This window comes from Dama dama, chromosome 14, assembly GCF_033118175.1.
Source record: "Dama dama isolate Ldn47 chromosome 14, ASM3311817v1, whole genome shotgun sequence".
In the NCBI taxonomy this organism is placed as follows: Eukaryota; Metazoa; Chordata; class Mammalia; order Artiodactyla; family Cervidae; genus Dama; species Dama dama.
In genome coordinates this window covers 28,148,176-28,171,501 of record NC_083694.1, presented here as the reverse complement: position 1 = coordinate 28,171,501, position 23,326 = coordinate 28,148,176, and the positions used below count along the sequence as shown (strand labels likewise).

Below are 23,326 nucleotides of genomic sequence, written 5' to 3'. Positions count from 1 at the left end.
ACCCAGATCTCCTGCATGGTAGGTGGATTCTTTACCGTCTGAGTCACCAGGGAAGTTTACAGAGTTCTTTAAAATGTAGTATCTTGGTCTTCCCTGGTGGTTCAGTGGTAAACAGTCTACATGTCAATGCAGGAGACATGGGTTTAAACCCTGGTGCTGGAAGATCCTACATGCCATGGGGCAACTAAGCCCATGTGCCTCAACTATTGAGCCTGTCCTCTAGAGCCCGTGGTCCACAGCAAGAGAAGCCATCTCAATGAGAACAACTAGAGAGTAGACCCTGCTCACTGCAACTAGAGAAAAGCCTGCATAGCAATGAAGATCCAGCCCAGCCAAAAACAAGATAAATAAAAATTTTTAAATGTAATATTTAAACTTCCCAACATTTCTATGAGGATAACTATTTGTCTCATTTTACAGAACAAGAAGCTGTGACCCAGGAAAGGTAAATTATTTCCCACAATTTCAGAGCTGGTAAACGGAGTCATACATGGTCTAGTGTTCTTCTAGCAATCCTGGTTAGAACAGGACAATCTTCATTTATTACTATTTTATCTATTACTAGTGCTGTGGCTTAGGAGAAGGGGGTGGTAAAATTGCTTATCCAGGCTTTATGATAACCATTTCTGAATCAAATTGTCCATAACTGTAGCTATCATTCCCTACATCGTTCCCAACCAAGGAGAATGGAGGAGAAAAGTGTGCTTTAGCTTATCAAATATTCTAGCTAGTGGAGCATTACATGGATGATATGGTTTCAAAGGCTTTATCTTGGACTTTCAAATTTCAGAAAGACACTTCAGTATCTGGTTGTCCTCTAGGCTCATGGATCTGAAAGCTGACCATCATTATATTGGTGATGCATGGAAAGACTGTTAATAGGAATTCTCCATGACAAACCAGAGACTCATTCTCCTATTTCCACAATTTCATCAAACTGGGGGTCAAAACCTGTGTCTCAAAGTATGTAATTTACTTGAGGGAAAACAGCCTTTAGCCCTATGGGCATTTCTGGCACCTTACTAGTGACCCTCTATCGGTAATGGGATCACTTAGGCCAGAGTGGGGCATGGATGTGGCGGGAGGGAGGCAGGAAAAGACAAGTGTCTTACTTTCCCCTGCTTCTGACCCTATAGTCTATGTTTGGAAATAGCTATCTTAATCCATATATCAAATCTAAAAAAACTCCATAATACTCAGCAACCCATAATGCTACTGGGAACACATCCCCATACCCCATTGGTGAGAGGTGGGGACACTGGCATCCAGTTGAATCTCACCTGCTTGAACTGAATGGTGATGACCATGTGAGACCGGCTGCTGCTGGCATTCATGCTGGTCGGAGCTGTGGTCCTTATTTTTGCTCCTTGTTCCATCAGTCTTTCAATCTGGGCATAGTTCTCACAAGGCACTGACTTCAGACCATCCACATAAAAGCCCAGCTGTTGGTCCTCCCTTACTTTTAGCCCTCCGGGTTTCTTGGTCCTGGATAGCAAATCTCTTACCTGTGGCAAAACAAGTAATGCAAACTTCAGGAAGGCACGGAGTTTTGTTTACTTCACTGCTATAGCTCCTTGAATATATTACATGCTCAGTAAGTATATATTGGATGAATAAATAAAGGTTAAAGTTCTGTAGGTACCAGACAGCCTCATAGCTTAGATAAGTAAGAAACAGAGAAATGACAAGTAAGAAAATAGAGAAACCTGTTGTAGCTAGTGAAATCAGAAGCTTTTTTTTTTTTTTAAAGGAATTCAGTTTTATTATTTTCAAGTACCTAGAGCACTTCAGGGCTTCCCGGGTGACTCAGATGGTAAAGAATCTGCCTGCCAATGCAGGAGACACAGGTTTAGTCCCTGGGTGTGGAAGATCCCCTGGAAATGGCAACCGACTCCAGTATTCATAGTTTGGAGGCAGAACCAGAAGTAAGAAACCCATGGACAGAGGAGCCTGGTGGGCTACAGTCCATGGGGCAGCACAGAATTGGACATGACTGAATGACTAAACAACAACAAGAGCAGATCAACCAGACTGCAAACTCCCTGAGGGTGGGAGTTGACTAGTAAATCCTAACATAGCTCCTGACACATAGTAGGCACCCAGTGAAATGCTTCTGGAGAGAAGAGTGTAATTGGAGCTAAGTTAACAAGAAATGTTTAATACATTGCATGTAGGATATTGGGGGAACTGCTTCTATAGCTTGAAAAAAATTTTAGTTGGCATCTACAGTTGTCTGACTTTAAATGAAAGTGAAACTGTTAGTTGCTCAGTCATGTCTGAGTCTTTGTGACTACATGGAGCCTGCCAGACTCCTCTGCTCATAGAATTCTCCAGGCAAGAATATTGGAGTGGGTAGCCATCCCCTTATCCAGGGGATCTTTCTGACCCAGGGATCAAATCTTGTCTTCTGTGTTGCAGGCAGATTCTTTACCATCTAAGCCACTGGGGAAGCCCCAGTGGTGATTTTAAAGCATTTGTGGTTGAAAATATTGTTTTCTTATTAACCTAAATATGCTCCTAGTAACCTTGTTAACTCTTGCAGTTGATTAGCAACTCCTTTGCGGATAACATAAAAATAAATTATCTCTTTCTGAATTGTCACAAATTTTGTATCACTAAATAATGAAGTCTTACTTTTCTAAAAACAGTGATAAATGAAACTTAATTAAAAGTTCATAACATTCAAAGTACCTAATGTTCTGCCTAGGTTAAATCATGCTGCCACCACTCTGAATCTCTACTTCCAAGAAATTTATCTAACCCAAACAGGATTTGCTATAGGCAAACCTAACACAAGAATACAGGTAATTTTTTGGATCTCATTATTATTATTATTATTATTATTGGAGATTTGTGTGATGTCACACTTAGACCATGGCCTCAGGTGAAAGCCCATGTTGCATTTCCCCGCAGAGAGCCACTTCTGCCCGGTCACAGCAGGTCGAGCTATGGGAGCCTGCTTAGAGCCTGAGCCCCTGCAGAGGAGAGTTGGTGTTTCATGATGCAGTGAAGTCTGGGCTGGGACTCTAACCTGGGTTCTTACTTCTGGTTCTGCCTCCTAACTGTGAGAGCCTTGGAGAGTCTCCTACACTGCCAGTGTTTTCCTCATAAGAGGATGGGAATGGACTAAATTATTTCTAAGATCTCCCCCAGCTCAAATATTCTGTAGCTTTAAGTCCTAGAGTCAAGTTGCTCGGGAACCACTGACAGAAACCACCACCCTGGGCCAGGCACAATGATAACCACTTGCAGGAGCTGTCTCACACCAGGAGGTCCCTCCTGATAAGGAACTTGGTGCTGGCGCAGAAAACTAACTGAGAGAATTCAGGAGGGGCCAAAAGGAGAGAGCAGGCTCCACCCCATAATATGTCTTACTAACCTCCCAGAATCCTTCATGCTGGAGTCCATCTCAGCTGAGAGTTGCTCACGCCCCAAGGAAGTGTTAGGGGAAGCACACTGATTGAAACCGCCCACCCTGGTCAGGTACCATAGTAACCATTTGCATGAGTTGTTTTATGGCAGGAGATCCTGATAAGGAATACGGAACTAATAGGCCACCACCAGCCGGAAGAGTTCGGGAAAGATCGAGAGGAGACACTACCTGTCCGTCCACTTCCCAGAATCCCTCCTGCTAGCATCCATCTTGGCTGAGCGATGCGTGCGCCACCAGGAAAGACTCTGAATTAGAATGATTGGCCAAAGACCACCCGGAAACGAATCCCATCACCATAAAACCCAAGACTGCGAGCCACGCGGCAGAGCAGTTCTCCTGGGTTCCCTTACCTACTGCTCTCCACCCGGGTGCCCTTTCCCAATAAAATCTCTTGCTTTGTCAGCACGTGTCTCCTCGGACAATTCTTTTCCGAGTGTTAGACAAGAGCCCAACTTTGGGCCCTGGAAGGGGGTCCCCCTTCCTACAACAGAAGGACCCTGATCTGTGGGCCAAGCAAGATGACTGGCCAGAGACAACCTAGAAACTAACCCCATCACCACAACACCCCAGACTGCCAGCCACGTGGCAGAGCAGTTCTCCTGGATCCCCTTACCCCGCTGCCCTCCTCCCAGGCGCTCCCTTCCCAATAAGGTCTTTTGCTTTGTCCTATGTATCTCTCAGATAATTCTTTTCTGAGGGCTAGATAAGAACCCGCTCTTGGCCCAGGAAAGGGTTCCCCTTCCTGCAACAGAGGCAAGATCACACACAGATTGAATTCAGGCAAGAAAAATTAGGACAGTGGACAGAAGAGCTAGAGATAGGAAGACATTGAAATGGTGACAACTTCTGCCTTAGCTGGGAAGCCTTTTCTATAACTTCCACTGAGCGATATAAATTGTTAACAAGTGGCATCTAAGGCTGAAGATATGTCTGAATAGGGCTCATTAGAAAAAAAGCTAAGTAGGTTTAACCGGATAGAATGCAAGTGTGAGGGCCCAGAGATGAGGGCAGTTCCTGGCACTGGACTCTCCAGGTAGTACCTGGAGACTGAGTCAGTGATTATCATGAGACCTTCCTCACTCACTTCAGCCCCGATGGGACTCTCCTATCTCTGCCTCTATCTGGCACTCCTTCAAATACAACTTCGCTCTGCTGCTAGAGAAATCTTCTAAAACCAAGGCTGATTCTCTTATTTCCCTGTTTAGAATCTTTCGCTGATGCTCCATTATGTACCAAAGGGCCTTTGCCTTCTGGCAACTGATGTTTAGCTTCATCTCCTGATGCTTCCCCATTCTCACCTCCCTGCATGCTTCTAACTCTGGCTACCTAGAGCCCTCACTGTTCCCTTAAACGCCGTGTGCTTTCACATGTTCCTGGACTTGCTGGTACTAACCATGCCACCTAAAATGCCCCCAACCCTCCTCCTCCCGGCTCACCAAACTCATAGCATCTTTCAAGATCCAGTCTAACTCCTCTGTTTACAAACAGCACCAACAATCACAGGTAGTATTAGTTGCTCTCTCTTCTTTTTACCATTCATGCAGCATACATGATATATTTTATTACTGTCTGGAGAGGATGTAAAATCTCCCACCAAGCTTCTCCATGGCAGAAATCATGTCTTAGGTTTTATTCACCCTCAGAGTCTAGTGTGATGTCTCAAACATTAAAAGTATCTAATAAACTTCACTTTGATTATTGAAGTACTACTGGAAAAATACCAGACTCCTAGCTGGTGAGACATGAAGAGGTTATAAGCATGTCCATGTTCTTATTTTAGAGATGAGAAAACAAAATTCCAGAGAGATTATCTTCATTGATAGGTATCAGTAGGGGGTCCACAATGTGATGCCATTTCCCTGTTCCTTCCATCTGAACTTGCTAACGAAGTGAAGCTGCCTATTTGGCATGAAATAAAGGAGTCATACTGTCTTCCAGGCCCATCACTTTGAAAGAAATAGAAACTTAATCAGTGACTTTAGTATAACAACCCATTTGAATTTGCTATCAACCTTCAACAATAGTAAATGACTCATGGAAGCATATGAGAAACAAAATGGGTATTTTCTCTCCTTAATATAAAGAGAAAAACATGGACAGATTTATTCCATCAATGTTTATTTAGCAATGATTAAGTGCAAGACTTGGATAGTGCTTGGAGTTATATAAGAAATCTTAGGATATGAAACTGCCCTTAAGAAACTTACAATTAAAGATACCTTTGTGAATTTATCCATGCAGCAAAACTTAGGGGCATCCATTTTAAACCAAACTATACTAAACTAAACTAAACCAAACTAAACCAAATTATGCTAAGTATTATAAATAGAAAGGTGTAATCCTTTGTTCTGGAAATATAAATATGGAAATAAAATTTTCTAGTGTAAGGGCAAAGGGAAAGGGTAGAATGAAAAAGGACTTTCTGAACACCTAGTGTTTGCTTAGCACTACGTCTCAATGTGTAGTCTAGTTTATTGTATTTATTTTAAACAATATTTCTTTATCTAGCTGTGCTGGGTCTTAGTTGCAGCATGGGGAATCTTTGATCTTCACTGCAGCATGCAGGATTTTTAGTTGCGGCATGTTGGCTCTAGTTCCCTGATCAGAGATCAAACCCTGGCCTCCTGCATTGGGAGTGTGGAGTCTTAGCCACTAGATCACCAGGGAGGTCCCCGGTTGTGTCTTATTTTAAATTCTCTGCTTTATAAATAAGCAATCTAAGCTCTGAGATAAAGTAATTGTCCAAAGTCACAAAGCCAATAACTGAGAGAGCTGGGATCTGAAACCATATTCCAACTATGATCAGATTTGCTAAATGGCTGAAAAAAAAATCAAAAGAAAAATATTTTGTGACACATGAAAATTATGTGAAATTCAAGCCTCAGTGTCTATAAACAAAGTTGTATTGGTACACAGCTCACCTACACTTATACTTCACTTACACTTCAGCTGTGGCCATTTTTGCTCTCTGAGGGCAGAGTACAGTAGTTGTGATAGACACTTTAAGGCCCTCAAAGTCTAAAATACTTTATGTCTGTACTTTGAAGATAAAGTTTGCCAACCCCCATACTGAAGCCAACTGCTTTAGGATGTACAGATAAGCTGACATTTGAACTGGACTTGAAGTTCAGTGGTTTCTCTAAGACCAGAGAAACCAAGAAGGGTATTCCAGGCAGAGGAAGGATAGATGTAGGAGGGAAGGACATACTGTGGAAAGGGAGAAAGGTCCTTTGTGGCTGATTCAAAGAGTGTGTAGAGATAGAAGGACATAAGATGAAGTGGAACCTAGCTAAAATGAGGTAGGTTAGGGCTGGACAGCCGACGCCAGGCTAAAGGGTGTTGACTTTATCTGTAGGATGGATGGGGGGGAGCCCCTGCCATTTTTTAAGCTGTAGAGAATCACTCAGAATTGTCTGTCAGAAAATATAATCACTGTTACCTGTTCGTTGTAAATTTCCAGCATGCTGAATGTAACCTGTATAGGGAAGAGCATAAAGTAAATTAGGATTCTCTTGAAACAGTCACCTTTGGGAGAAAGAAAAAAAAAAAAGGACTATGGAAACAACATAAATGTACAACAAAGGAAAAAGCTAAATATTAAAATAGTGAAACTCAATTTCACATGCAATATGAGATTCTGAAATAATTTTAATAATGTGGAGGAAGTTCTTAATATAAACCAAAAACAGATTCAAAAGTGTGTGTCTGTTTTGTTCTCGATTGTGAACAGAAAAAAAAGCTTTTTCTTTATTGTTCACTCTCCAATCTGAACAGATGCAGAGAAAAAAATTGGTCTTTACCTTACCATGCATTTGGAGCAACGTTAGCCAATCTCCTACCTCCTAAACAGAAGACTGGAGGAAACTGAGTGACTAGTCTAGAGAAAAGGCTCTGAGATACTGACACTTTGCCGCCACTATACCCTTCTTGGGAAAAGCTGGCTTGTCTGTTAGCCACCCTTCGGTGAGTCTGGCCAGTCAAACCCCGCCTCCCAAGAACTTCCAGCTAGCTTCAGAGAGCATCACAGGTTTAAAATGAACAAATGGGAGCGAAGGTCAAAATGGTAGAATAGGAGGACATGAAGCTTACTTCCCTCCACTCACACATCAGTAATATATCTACATGTGGAGCAATTCTCACCAAAATTTAGTTGGAAACTGGCTGAAAGAGTTACACAACCAAGGCGGGGGAAGAGATCCACACAGAATTAGGTAGGAAAGGAAGAGAAGGAATCAGTTTGGGGTCTGCTCCCCTGGGAGGGACACAGAAGAGGAGAGAGATCACTGGCTTGAAGGGGGTGAGAGGTATGAAAACAAAATGGACAACCAGCCCAGGATCTGTCACCAGTAGGATGAGTCCCCGCCTTAGCGGGGCCGGAAACCAGTGGGACCGACAGAGGGCTGCAAGCAACCGAGACTCCCCTCATGAGAACGTGCCCACACCTGCTCACTCCAGAAACACAGAAGACAGATTAAAACTGCGCGGACTCTGGTCCGTTTCCTGCAACTGCCCTGCGGAGCCCCACACCCAGCCAGAGTAAGCACTCCACCCCTCCTGTCTCAGCACCGCTGCCCTCTGGGGGTAAGGGTGCTGGTGCCGGGAGGGGAAGAACAGACACAGAGCGCAGGAGCCGTCTGGGACCCAGCCCTCTAGGCCTCTGCTCTGGCACCCTGGGACTCGACGCCGCTCCCCACTGGGCAGTGACAGCCGCTCAGAGAGGAGGAGCCTCAGCTCACACCTGGCTCTGACCCTAGCCCCTCCATTTCCAGAACTTCCCAGACAAGCAAAAACTAAGAGTTTATCAATACTAAGTCAACCCTAAAAGCAATGTTAATAGGTCTTCTCTAAGTGGAAAATGAAAAGGCTACAAAAAGTAAGAATCTATAGGAAACGAAAAACCCCACTAGTAAAGGTAAATATATAATAACAGCTGTGGATCAACCAATTAAACAAACTAGTATGAAGATAAATGGGCTTCCCTCATAGCTCAGTTGGTAAAGAATCGCCTGCAATGTGGGAGACCTGGGTTTGATCCCTGGGTTGGGAAGATCCCCTGGAGAAGGGAAGGGCTACCCCCTGCAGTATTATGGTCTGGAGAATTCCAAGGACTGTATAGTCCATGGGGTCGCAAAGAGTCAGACACGACTAAGTGACTTTCACTTCACTTCACTTCATGAAAATAAAAGACAAAAAAAAAAATTGTGCAGTCATCTATATTGGCTTTTGAGCAGCGAGCAGTTACCCCACTTTTGGTAACAATATCTCATTGTGGTTTTGAGCTTCATTTCCCTAATAATTAGTGATGTTGAACATCTTTTCACGTCCCTGTCGGTCATCTGTATATATTCTTTGGATAAGTGCTTATTCAGGTCCTCTGCCCATTTTTAAATTGGGTTGTTTGTTTTTTTGCTGTTGAGTTGTATGTGTTCATTATATATTTTGAAAATTGACCTCTTATTGGATGTATGATTTGCAAATATCTTCTCCCATTCAATTGGCTGCCTTTTCATTTTAATGATGGTTTCCTTCTCTGTGCAAAAGGTTTTTCATTTTATCGATCCCATTTGTTTATGTTTGCTTCTCTTTCCCTTACTTTTGAGTCAGAGCCACAAAAACATTGCTAAGACTGATTTCAGTGCAGTTACTGCCTATGCTTTCTTCTAGAAATTGAATGATTTCAAGTCTTACATTCAAGTATTTAATACATATTAAGTTGATTTTGTGTATGGTATAAGATGAAGTGAAGTTTTAGTCACTCAGTCACGTCTGACTCTTTGCAACCCAATGGACTGTAGCCTGCCAGGCTCTTCTGTCCATGGAATTTTCCAGGCAGGAATACTGGAGTGGGTTGCCATTTCCTTCTCCAGGGGATCTTCCTGACCCAGGGACTGAACCTGGGTCTCTGGCATTACAGGCAAACTCTTTACCATCTGAGCCGCCAGGGAAGCCCTATGACATAAGATAGTGGTCTAGTTTCATTCTTTTGCACGTGACTAGCCAGTTTTCCTAACACTGTTTATTGAACAGATTCTCCTTTTCTCACTGCATGTTCTTCACTCCTTTGTCATAAATTGATAATCATCCATATATGTATGAGTTGATTTCTGGGCTCTCAGTTCTGTTCTATTGATCTCTGTGTTTGTTTTTGTACCAGTACCATACTTTTTTCAATTTAAAAATTTAATGCATTCCTAAATATTTGAAAATATAATTCCAGAGAAATTATTTAAAAGCCTACCACTGAAAGAAAAAGATAAAATCAGAAAACTTCATAAAAAACACTTTTTGAAAAAGTGAGTATCTGACACTAAAGAATACTGTAATTATTTTTCACTTTTTAAAAACCTTTTTATTTTGTACTGGGGTATAGCTGATTAATAATGTGGTGACAGATTCAGGTGAACAGTGAGGGACTCAGTTGTACATACACATGTATCCATTCTCCCCAAACTCCCCTCCCATCTCCCATCCAGGATGCCACATGACATTGAGCAGAGTTCCATGTGCTTTACAGTAGGTCCTTCTTGGTTATCCATTTTAAATATAGCAGTGTAGTATCATATTTTTTTGATCACTATAGTTTTGTAGTATAGTTTTAAACAAGGGAGTATGATGCTTTCAGCTTTGTTCTTCTTTCTCTAGATTGTTTTGACTATTTGGGATCTTTTGCAGTTCTATACAAATTCTAGAATTATTCTACTTCTGTGAAATTTGCCATGAGACTTTTGATAGGGATTGTATTGAATCAGTAGATAAATTTGAGTAGTATGGGCATTCAAATAATATTAATTCTTCCAACTCATGAACATGGGATGCAATTCCATTTATTTGTGTCTTCATCAGTTTCTTTCATCAGTGTACTATAGTTTTCTGTGTACAGCTGTTTCACCTTCTAGGGAAAGTAAGAAACTATGTTAGGACAATTAAGAAACAAGATAATATTCTTAATTTAGAAATAAAAATAAATTAAGATGAGAACACACCTTAAGATGTCTGCTTCTATGACACTCAAAGTGCCTTTAAAAAATCTTTTCCTGGGTTTGCCTCCATAGAACCAGAAAAATTCAACATTTTATTTGATTTTGTAATGATATAAGGATTTTGGTATGGAAAATTAACATTATCCTAAAATAGACATGCTGATAACTTCCACTGGAGGCAAGGAACTTCCAAAATGAAAACAAATTTTTTTTCCTTAAAGAAGAGATTCTAGAATAATGCATACCTGGTATTCTTGATTTTTGTCTCGGTTCTCAATTGCTTGAAATAGCTCTCCGCACACATTTGGAATGATACCCTTGTTTGCACCAAACCCAATCATGGAATAGCTTTTTCCAGAGCCAGTCTGCCCATAGGCCAAGAGAGTAGTATTATAGCCTTGCCAAGCACTGTCCAGAATTCCTCTGCCAAGATCATGAAAAACCTCTTTCTGGAAAGAAAATTGCAGGTATTATGTTCAGCACAGATTTTTCACAGTACTTTTAAAATCTAACATTCTGGTTTTGAAGAATTCCACCTTAATTAGTATCATTCAACTTACTTGAAATGCAACTCAGATGCTATCTTAGAACCAATGGAATAAAGCTGGGAACCAAAAAAAGATTTGTCAGTTTGGAAGATACTGATCACCATGGGATCACCACAGATCTTCAGCTAGCTAGTACCCATCAGTAACGGACTTGTGTATTTTACAAAACATGGGATAGGTCTTTAAATTTCAGCAATTAGACAAAAATTTCAAGGCTCCGAGGGACACAGACCAGCCAAAGTGCTTTCTATTGGGTTGGCCAAAGCTTCATTTGTTTTTTTCTGAAAGATGGTTGCAGTAGCCCTTAATAGTGTTTAACTTCATTTGAAACAATTTTGTTACATTGCCTTGTGACAGCTGTCATCTCAACGTGCATTTATAAAAACTTATCAGAAATTGGTGAATTTTTGTATAACCATTTTAATATTGAAGATGGAAAAACAAAAGCAACATTTTGGCATACTGTGCATATTATTTCAAGAAAAGTAAAAAAAATTATGCAGTGTACGGAGAAGGTGCTGCGGCTGATCGAATGTGTTAAAAGTGGTTTGTGGTTTCCCTGGATATGTTCCATGGTCGAGTAGATTGCTTGAAGTTCAAGGTCAACTACCACAATTCTTGCAGTCTTTTAAAACTGTCTTTTAAAAACTGAGATAGAATTGACATATAACATTAAATAGTTTCAAATGTATAGCATAATGATTTGATATATGTATTTGTTGAGAAATCATTACCAGAATAATTTATTGAGAAATGATGACCAGAAGTTCACACCCATTACTTCACAGAGTTAAACAATTTTTTTCTTCAATGAGAACACTTAAAATCTAGCAACCTTCGAATATACAATGTTGGATTGTTAACTCCAGGCATACCTCAGAGATACTGTGGGTTCAGTTCCAAACCATCACAATAAAGAAAGTAATGCAGTAACATGAGTCACACAACTTTTTTGGTTTTCCAGTGCACATAAAAGTTGTGTTTCCACTATACTGTAATTTATTAAGTGTGCAATAGCATGACATCTAAAAATATATATAGATCAATTAAAAAATATCTTACTGCTCATCTGAGTCTTCAAGGAGTCATAATCTTTTTGCAATAGTATCATCAAAGATCACTGATCACAGATTAGTATGAGAAATAGAAAGAAAAAGTCTTAAATATTTGGGAAAGTTACTAAAATGTGACACAGAGACATGAAGTGAGCAGTGTTGGGAAAATGGCACCAACTGACTTAGGCTTGCTTGATTCAGGACTGCCAGAAATCTTCAATTTGTGAAAACAAAAACAAAATGCCCAAATACTGTATCTGAAAATTGCAATAAAGCAAAGCACCTGTATAATCACCATGCTATACATTACATCTCTAGGACTTGTTTATCTTACTGGAAGTTTGTAACTTTTGATGACCTTCACCATTTTCACCCAAATACCTGTCTCACCCCACTCAACTCCAGCCCCGAACACTAAGCCCCTGCCTCTGGAAACCACTAATTTGTTCTCTGTTATCACGTTCATTTTAAAAAATATTCCACATTTAGTATTTATTTTTCTGTCCAACTTATTTTACTTAGCATAATGTCCCCAAGGCCTATCCATGTTGTTGCAAATGGTGGCATTTCCTTCTTTTTAATGGCTGAATTATTATTCTATTGTCTCTCTATATATAGACATATATATATATTGTATATATACATTGTATATATACATATATATTTCTTGGTGGCTCATGGTAAAGAATCTGCTTGCAATGCGGGAGACCCAGGTTTGATCCCTGGGTTGGGAAGATCCCCTGGAGGAGGGCATGACAACCCACTCCAGGATTCTTGCCTGAAGAATCCCATGGACAGAGGAGCCCGGTGGGTTCATGGTGTTGCAAAGAGTCAGACACGACTGAGTGACTAAGCACAGAACTGCATATATATATATATACATCTTCTTTATCAATTGTCTTGATTACTGTAGATCTATCTACAGTGGGTTTCAGTTCTTCAAATTAATGTTGGCTACTGTAAGTCCTTTACAATTCCATGTAAATTATTGAAATAGTCTAGTTTCTGTAAAAAGTTACCGTTGGCATTTTGATTGAGATTTTTTTTAATCTGTTGATCAATATGACTTCTTAATAATGTTGAGTCTTCTGATTTGTCTTCCTCTTCTTAATGTTTTATAGTGCACAGATTTTGCATAGATTTTGTAAATTTAACCATTTCATGGTTTTGATGTTGCTGTAAATATTTTACAATCTTAATTACAATTGTATTATTGTAATTATGTGATTATAAGTATATGTAATTACATAAATAAATTACAATCTTAATTTCCAGTTGCTCACTGCTGGCATAGAGAGATGGCTTCTCAGGTGGCTCAGTGGTAAAGAATCCTCTTGCCAATACAGGAGACACAGGAGATGGCGGGTTCAATCCCTGGGTAGGGAAGATCCACTGGAAGAGGAACTGGCAACCCATTCCAATACTCTTGCCTGGAGAATCCCATGGACAGAGGAGCCTGGTGAGCTGGAGTCCATTGGGTCACAGAGTTGGATACAAATAAGCATGCATGTAGCATAGGGAAATTCTATCAATTCTTGTATATTGACCTTGGTTAACAAACTTATTCACTGTGGTAGCTTTTCACCCTCTTTTTCAGCAGATTCCTTAGGGCTGTTTTCATAGATAATTATGTTATCTGCAAGTAGTTATACTTCTTCATTTTCAGTCTGCATATCATTCATTTCCTATTAATTGCCTTATTGCCCTGGCTGGGGCCTGCAGTGGATGTTATATAGAAATAATGAGATTGGACCTCCTTGCCTTGTCCCCATTCTGAGGGGCAACACATTCAGTGTTTCACCATCAAATGTGATGTTACTTATGTATTTGAGGGAAGTTCTATTTCTAAGAGGCTCCCTCCTATTTCAAATTTGCTGAGAGTTTTTATCATGACTGGGTATTGAATTTCATCAATTGCTTTTTCTGCATCTGATCATATATATTTTCCCCCTCCTGATTCTGTTCATATGATTAATTACATCAATATTCATATGTTAAACTGATATAAAGTCTCACTTTATAATGATGTATTTTAAAAAATATACTGTTGGATTCTATTTGCTAAAATTTTGTTAATAATGTTTGTGTCTATGTTCATGAAGAAGGGTATTGATCTATAGTGTTTTTTTGTAGTATTTGGCTGGGTTTTGGTGTAATATTGGCTTCAAAAATGAATGGTCCTTCTATCATCTACAAGATTTTTTTTTTTTTTCTGAATTATCACTACTTCTTCCTTTAGTAGAATTCATAGAAAAGTCATCTGGGCTTAGGTTTTGGGAGCAGAAGTTAAACTATAAATTTCTTTAATAGATACAGGGATACTTGAGTTGTCTATTTTTGTGTGGACTTCAGTAGATTGTATCCATTTCATCTATGTTGTTAAATTTATTGGCATTAAGTTGTTCATAATATTCTCTTATTTTTTTTTAATGTCTGTAAGATACATAGCAATATCTGTTTCATTTCTCATCTTTGTATTTTGTATCTTTTCTCCTTTCTCCCAGGTTTTGGTTTCATTGATTTTTTTCTATTATTTTACTGTCTTATATTAGTTTTCTTTAATCCCTTTCTTGCTTTTTCTATACTTTTCTTTTTCTGAATTCTTAGGTGGAGGAAGCCTAGGCTGTTGATTTGAGATTGTTCTCTAATATAATCACTTAATGCTCTAAGCCCTGATTTGGCTGCATCCCACAAGTTTTGATAAATGTTTTGATTTTCATTCAGTTCAAAATATTTACTAATTTCTTGTATTCTTTATTCCCTGACCTATGGATTATTTAGAAGACATTTTCTAAATACTAGTGGAGTTTCCTAATAACTTTCAGTCATTCCTTTCTAGTTTGATTCCACTGTGGTCAGAGAAGATACTTTGTATGATTTCAGTTATCTTACATCTATTGGGACTAGTTTTATGATCCAGAATATAATTTACCATAAAGTCCATGCTCACTTGAAAAAAAGTGTGAAGTGCTGTGGCTGAACGGATGGTAACAAAATTGTTCTATAGTTGTCAATTAGGTTGATAATATTGTTCTGGTCATCTGTAATATTGATTTGGGGTTTTTTGCTCTATTACTCAGAGAGGAGTGATGAAGTCACCAATCAATGGTAGATTTGAATATTTCTCTTTCAGTGTCCATCAGCTTCTGCTTTGTGTACTTTGAAGTTCTGTTAGTAAGTACATACCCACTTAGGATGGTATGTATGAAATACTTATTGTACTGAAGTCTACTTTGTGTGATATAAGTATAGCATCTGCAGTTTTCTTCTTTTTAGTGTTAACACGAGTATCTATTTATTTATATTTAAATTGTGTTTGTGTAGACAAATATGAGGCTTCCCAGGTGGCTCAGTGATAAAGAACCTGCCCGCCAATGCAGGAGATACAGGAGATTCAGGTTGCGTCCCTGGGTCAGGAAGATTCCCCTAGAGTAGGAACTGGCAGCCGCTCTGGTATTCTTGCCTGGAGAACCCCTTAGACAGAGGAGCCTGGTGGCCTCCGTCCCATGGGGTTGCAAAGAGTGGGAGGCAACTGAGCGCTCACGCACTTAAGATGACATAGTTGGATCCAGCTTTTCCTATCCAATCTGATTATCTGTACCATCTAATTAGTGTATTTACACCTGATAAAATAACCAGTGGTTGGCATTGAATCTACTATCTTGCTAATTGCATTCTGCTTATTTCATCTCCTCTTTGTTTCTCCCTCCCACTCTTTTCCTGCCATGCTCCAAGTTTCTTTCATAATTTCATTTTCCCACAGTTGACTCATTAGTTATACTTCTGTTGATTGATTTTTTTATAGATTGCTCTAGGACAGTGGTTCCCAAAGTGCATTCCGAGGAGACCTATGAAATTCTTTCAGTCCGTTTGTGAAGTCAGAACAATTTGACAGAGTATTTTTAGGTGTCATTTAATAAAGGCTATAATCTTTGAGTTGAGTTTTAAGATGAGTAGGTAGACAAGAAGAACAGAGAGAAAAGGTTGGGAAGAAATGAACACAGCCTCAGTAACCTGTGGGGAAATCTCAAGCATACATGTAACTGGACTCATAGAAGGAATAAGGGGAGACAAAAAATACTTGGAGAAATTATGGTTGAAATTTTTTCAAAATGGAAATTACGAACACATGGATTTATGCAAGTTAATGAGCTCTATCCACATTGAAATGACCACTTTTCATTTGTACTCCATTGTATCCACATATATTATTATAGAACCTGGAACATTTGAATGCACTTTTTTGCCTGTCTCCCTACACCAAATTCTGAGCAACTTTCAGGTAGAATAGTGTATGGCACATGGTAAATACTCAATAAACCAAAATTCTCAAATGCCGAGTGCCACACAAGTTTGGCTTATTTTGCTTATATCAGAGAGGAAAATATAACTGACTTGACCAATATTCCCTTTTCAAAACAAGTAAATACATAAAAAAATAACAGACTTGTCTAAAAAATTACTTAGGCAACAGCTACACTTTTGGACTTCATAAAAAATCAAGGTACTAAAAAAAAAATCAAGGTACTAATATATTGTTAACACTCAAAAAAAAAAAAACTTCCATTGATGCTATTTTAAAGTAATTTACCTGGCCTGCAAATTTACTGCCAGGATCAGCTGAAATAAACACACCATCTTTATCCTTTTGAAATCCACTGTGAGACCAATACGCCAGGTCAAAAGTAAACGTCTTCGTATGTCCTGGGTTCTTAGGGTCTTGTATAATGGTGGTGGTCCTGGAATGCATGGAAATCACACATTTGCTCCCAGAATTCTTCTCTCTCTATAGTCAAAATCACAAATTCAAGTCAATCATTACAGTTTTCCTATCATCCAATTTTTTTGCAGGTCTTTACATCTAGTAAGAAATTAAGCCAATAACTTACCGTTCATTCATTTTGTTCTCTGATTATTCTTAGCAGCTGTTAGGACAACAGTTGCTGTTATGGGTCCTCAGAATTTTTGAAAGGCTTGTCTCTAGTCATATTAACTTTCTGAGAATAGCATATCTAACCCTCAACTATGCTAATAGCATAAACTACAGCATCAGAGATCCATTCCCAACATGACAACGTAAGACGCTCCACTGTCCCACTCTCCAACAAAACTGGTGAAAAGTATTAATTAAAAAAATGGAAAAAAAAAAAAAGGAAATGGAAATGGTTCTAAGAGCAACAGCCAATGAAAAAAGATCTATTCCAGATATCTATCAAAATTTGGTAAGAAAGGAGAGTCCATGGTGTTTAAGCAAGACTATTCCTTCTCTCTCCACTGTCAGCTCAGCCAAGGAGAGACAACTCCAGACCGCTGGAGCTGACAGCACAGGGCTCCTTCTTCCTGGGTCCCCGGAGGAGGGATTTCTTCCTGAGAGGAGAGTGTCGGCATTTCTCACCCTGCCGCCTTCTACCTGTGACTGAGGCTTCATGTGGGAAAGTATGGGTGAGAGGTGGGAGCTCCTTCTTTTACCCACTTTTCACACATGGAACAGAGACTCTACCTTGGTTGCAGCGTGCTGAGAATACTGGGGTGCTGATCACACCTGCCCTGGCTCCCGGGGTGGTGGTGCTTTGCCAGGAGAGACAAGCTGAGAAGACTGCAGGTAGTTGTTCCACACTGACCAAACACTGGGCTCTAGGGCAGGGCCATCATACAGAGTAGCTTCCTTGTGTCCCCACCCACAAATCCAGAGCCCTGGTTTAGAGATCTTGCCTGGGCACTTCACCTCTTCCCAAAGGAACTGACTTCCTTTGCCCCCTTAGAGAAGTTCCACACGAAGAGCACTCTTAAGAACAGAGGTGGCTGTGATGAAGGGCAATTCAGAGATTCAAGATAACAGGTTAAAGTACAGGTTTCTCTGGTTTGGCTTCCCTGGTGGCTCAGATAGTTGAGAATCGACCTGCAATGCAGGAGAGCCGGGTTCAGTCCCTGGGTAGAAAGATCCCCTGGAGAAGGAAATGGCAACCCACTCCAGCCAGCATTCTTGCCTCGGGAAATTCCATGGACAGAGGAGCCTGGCGAGTTACATGGGGTCGCAAAGAGGCAGACACAACTGAGTGACTTTCACTTTTTTTTGTCTGGTTTGCTGGGGAGGAACCCACCTGGACTCAGAAAAAATACCAATCACTGATCTCACTGATCTTTAAAAGGAATCAGAATTTGATTGAAATAGTTCATAGAGCAATTTATGCCCCTGGACATTGTTGAAAACAGAGCAACCAGTGGACTTCACAGTTTGGTGTGGTCAAGAGAGAAAGGGGGCCCTACAAAAACTGTTACCATCCCACAGTGACCAGGTAGGCGGTAAGACTTCACTAAAATAATCCAGCCAATCACTAAACAAATGTTGGGGAAGTTCATACAAGTAGTCTTGTCCAGGCTTCAGAAACAGCAATAGGACTTTGACTGATCAGAGACCCTGAAAGGAATTACATGCCAAACTGCTGACTGGCAGGAACGCTGCAAGTAGACCTTGAGAACCAAGTTAAGGGAATAAATAACATGGATGGGAATGAGTCACAAAACTTCCTGGGTCTTGGGAATCTGGCCAGTTCCCAGGGATCAGTGAACATTCTGAGACTTACAACTAGAAATATGAACATTTAACACAATAGCCAAAGCTGCATATTTGCATGTAAGCCGATGACTACCAGCCAGCCTGCGGCTTAGCGATAAAAGCAGGACTCCTTTGGATGGCACTCTCAAGTCTCACCCATGGAATGGATGCACTGCCTGAGAACTTCAAACTGGGGACTCCAGATTGCTGTTCCAGGGACTTCCCAGTGTTCTTTAACTCTGGATGTAGGTGTTCCCCCAATTTGGTGATGTATATGGATATGTATTTCCTGCTATACTGCTTGTGGATCTTCCAACTGGGGCTGTGGCTTGAATCTGGATGTAGTGTTTCCCCAATTTGGTGATGTATATATATTTATCTCTTGCTATATTGCTTGTCCTCATACTGTAACTTACTATAAGAAACTTCCTTAATTCTTGCCTACTTAAAGACAAAGCAGTTATTTTGCCAGTGAATCCTCTGAACCTGAACGTTCTTCAGCAGAAGGCAAATCTTTCAGCAAAACAACAAATAAACAAGCAAATAACAATAACAAGCTACAGAGGGGTGGGAAGACCAGCACTCAGATTTGCTACAATATATTATCTAAAATGTCCAGTCTGTCCAATAAAAAACTGTGACTGCAAAGAAATAGGCAAGTAAGATCCATACACTGGAAGGGAAGCAACAGAACTGGGAACAAACTGGCAACTCTGTTTCTGGAAACAGAAACTGAATGATCTGATGCAGGAGTTACCAGAAAAGTAAAAACTATAAATATATTCACAGCACTGAAGGAAACCAGATTAAAGAAATAAAGGAAAGATTATAAAGGAATAATATAAACACTGATTACATTAGATAATTTAGATGAAATCGACAAATTCCTAGACACCAAGTATGAAAAACTCAAGAAATAGACAATTTGAATAGACCCATAACAAATGAAGAGATTGTAGTAAAAACAAAACTACTCATGAACAAATGGCTAGGCTGCTTGATTCTATCAAACATTAAACTCTTCCAAGACATAGCAGAGGGAATACTCCCTAACTTATTTTTATGAAGTCAGTATTATTACCCTGATACTAAATAGAGACAAAGATATCTCAAGAATATAAAGCTACAAACCAGTATCTCTTGTAAGATACTGCAAGAATCCTCAACAAATCATTACTACTGTGAATCCTGCAACATATAAACAGAATTATACACCATAACCAAATGAGATTTATCCTAGGGATGCAAGATTGGGTTTACCATCTGAAAACGTTTCTACTGTTTCAATTTTATGACCTTTGACATCCATGAATTCATAGAGATAGTGAACAACTTAACCTTTCGTGCATATCAACCAATCTGAAGGCCACATCCCAAGCACCTCCTTTATCTAATTCACACCCCAAGCCAGTGTTTCTCCCAACTCACATTACCCCAGAACCAGGAACCTAACAACTAGGCTGCACCTGACCAACTGAAGTCTAGATTTTATGGAAACTATACTAACTATCCAATCCTAAAACTGCTCAAACTTGCCTACTGTGCCTTGCCCATTCCTTCCTGTGGAAACCACAAGGGTGTGGGCCAGGCATCCTTTTCTCCCTTTGATACTTCCCTGTATGGCTACATGAAATGCTCCTTTCTCTTGAAAATTATAAGGCAGTGATCACTAAATCTGTCACATTAGATCTGATTAAAACAAATCTTGGGTACACTTTAAAATAATGATCAATGTAATATGTATCAATAGAATAAAAAAATCACATATTATCTCAACATGTAGAAAATGCATATGACAAAATTCAACACCTTTTCATGATAAACACACTCAAAACACATCAGCAACAGAATGGGACTTCCTCAATCTCATAAAGGAGCATCTACAAAAAACTCATGACTATTATCATACTGAATAGTCAAGGCTGACTATTACTCTCTAAGAACAGGAAGAAGACAAGGATTTCTACTCTTGATGTTTCTATTCAACATTGCAAGGGAGGGTCTAGCCAGGGAAATTAAGCAAGAAAAGGGAACAAAAGCATCCAGATAGAAAAGGAAGAAGTAAAATGATGGCTATTTGCAGATGATATGATCTTAGAAAATCCTGAGGAATCCACTAGAAACTATTACAACTAGTAAATGAGTTCAGTAAGGTTGCAGGATATAAAATCAATATACAATAATAGACTGTTTTTATACAGTTTAAACAATCTGAAGATGAAATTAAGAAAATTTCATTTCTATTACTACCACAAAGAATAAAATACTTAAGAATAAGGTTAACAAAAGAAGTACAAAACATACCTTGAATACCTCAAAACATTGTTGGAAGAAACTAAAGATCTAAAATTTAGAAAAACACCCAATTTCATAGATTGAAGGAACTGGCATTATTGCAGGCAGATTCTTTACCATCTGAGCCACCAGGGAAGCCTATTATTAGGAGAAAAATCCCCAAACGGATGTACATTCAATCCAACTCTATCAAAAGCCCACTTTCTTTGTAGAAATTAACAAGCTGATTGTAAAATTCATATGGACCTGACAGGCATCCAGAATAGCCAAATTCTTCAATCTTAAAAAAGAAAAAAGTAGGATTAACACAATCTCACAATTTAGTACAACCAACAGTGATCAAGAGAGTGTGGCACTGGCATAATGACAGACATACAGATTAATGTAATGGAGTGAAGAGTCCAGATACAAATCCAAACGTCTATGATCAACTGATTTTCAAGGCTGCCAAAATGAAGAATGGCCTTTACAAGGAATGGCACTGGGAAAACTCAATGGTCACACACAGAATGAACTTGGATCATTACTTCACATTACTTCATATGATATATAAAAAGCAACTCAAAATGGACCAAAGACCTAAATGTAAGAGCTAAAACTAAAATAGAAAATATAAATCTTCATGACATTGGAGTGGGCAAAGACAGATAAAACACCAAAAGCACAATTTTTAAAAATGGACTTCATCAAAATTAAAAATGTTTGTGCTTCAAAGGATGAAAAGATAACCCTTTGAATGGGAGAAAATTTTCAAGTTGTATATCTAATAAGAAATTGTAACTAGAAAATGTAAAGAACAGCTCAATATAAAAAGATAAAATAGTCCAATTTAAAAATGAACAAAGGATCAGAATGGACATTTCCCCAAGGAAGATACACTAATGGGCAATAGTACATGAAAAGATTCATGGCATCATTAGTTATCAGGAAAATGCAAATCAAAAAACCATGATATACCACTTCACACCAACTAGAATGGCTATAATGAAGATAAGTGTTGGCCTGGATTGGAGAAACTGGAACCCTCATCCACTGCTAGTAGGAATATAAAATTTTCCAAGTAGGTGCAGCTGCTTGGAAAAGTCTTGACAATTTCTTGAACGATAACACAGAGTTAGTAGATGACTCAGCAATTCCATGCCTAGGTATATAACCAAAAGAAATGAAAACTTGGGTCCACACAAAAATCTGTAAACAAATATTTATAGCAGCATGATTCATAAAAGCTAACAGCGAACAGGTGGAAACCACCCACATTCACTGAGGAATGGATGAACACAATGTGGTATATGCATACAATGGAATATTATCCAGCCATAAAGAAATGAACTTTTGATACAACATAGATGACACAACATAAAAATATCATGTCTTATCATATGATACGACATAGATAAACCTTGAAAACATTATGCTGAAAGCCAGCCAGCCACAAAAGACTATATAATTCTATTGATATGAATTGTACACAACAGGGAAATATGCAGAAACAGAGATTAGTTTAATGGTTGTTTAGGACTAGGGCAATGAGGTGATTCAAAACGTTATAAATCTGATCATGGTGATGGTTGCATCTGTGAATACATTAAAAGTCACTGAATAATACACCATAAGCGAGCTAAATGTGTCCTATGTAATTTATCTCAATAAAACCATTTAAAAAGTGGCTGAGATGGTAAAGAATCTGCCTGCGATGTGGGAGACCCAGGCTCAATCCCTGGGTTGGAAAGATACCCTGGAGAAGGGAATAGTAACCCACTCCTGTATTCTTACCTGGAGAATCCCATGGACAGAGGAGTCTATAGTCTACGGGGTTGCAAGCAGTCAGATACTGAGTGACTAACACAATGGTGAAAAAAACTATAGCAGCTAATATTGAAAGTACTTACTTGTCAAACATCGTGCTTAGTAATTTACAGATTACTTCAACTAGTGTTTCTAACGGCAATCCTGTGAGGTACCAACATCTCTATTTTAGACTTTAGGAAATCAAGGCTCAGAGCTTAAAACCTTGCTCAAAGCCACACAGGAGGTAAGGGATAAAGTCAGGTTTTGAACTCAAGTTCATCTGACTTCAAAGGCTCCTGAGAGTCGGGACTTCCTTGGTAGTCTAGTGGTTAAGAATCCACCCTGGGGGACATGGGTTTCATCCTTGACCAATCCTGGAAGATCTCACGTTCTGCCAGCAACTAGGCTTGTGTGCTAAAACTACTGAGGCAGTGTTCTAAAGCCTGCAAGTTGCAACTTCTGAAGCCCACAGTTTCAGAGCCATGCTCCGCAACAAGAAGCCACTGCAATGAGAAGTCCACACGCCGCACCTAGAATAGCGCCAACTTGCTGCAACTAGAGAAAGCCCACATTTCAACAAAAAGCACAGAAATGAAGAACCCATGCACCGCAACAAAGACCCAGCATGCCCCCGGACCCCCAGGGCTCCTGAGAGCCACTGTCTTACAACA

At 39.5% G+C, this 23,326-nt stretch overlaps 1 protein-coding gene across 1 annotated transcript in view; it reads right to left on the bottom strand.

Moving 5' to 3' along the window:
- The window catches only part of LOC133069084 (kinesin-like protein KIF28P), a 65,378-nt gene that overhangs the window by 40,361 nt on the left and 1,691 nt on the right, over positions 1-23,326 (bottom strand). Inside the window, exons 2-5 of the mRNA XM_061160202.1 lie at positions 16,608-16,802; positions 10,659-10,862; positions 6,873-6,908; positions 1,281-1,505 (exon numbers count right to left, since the gene is read on the bottom strand). Of these exons, the coding sequence (XP_061016185.1) occupies positions 1,281-1,505; positions 6,873-6,908; positions 10,659-10,862; positions 16,608-16,802 (660 nt within the window). The remainder of the gene's footprint in view (positions 1-1,280; positions 1,506-6,872; positions 6,909-10,658; positions 10,863-16,607; positions 16,803-23,326) is intronic.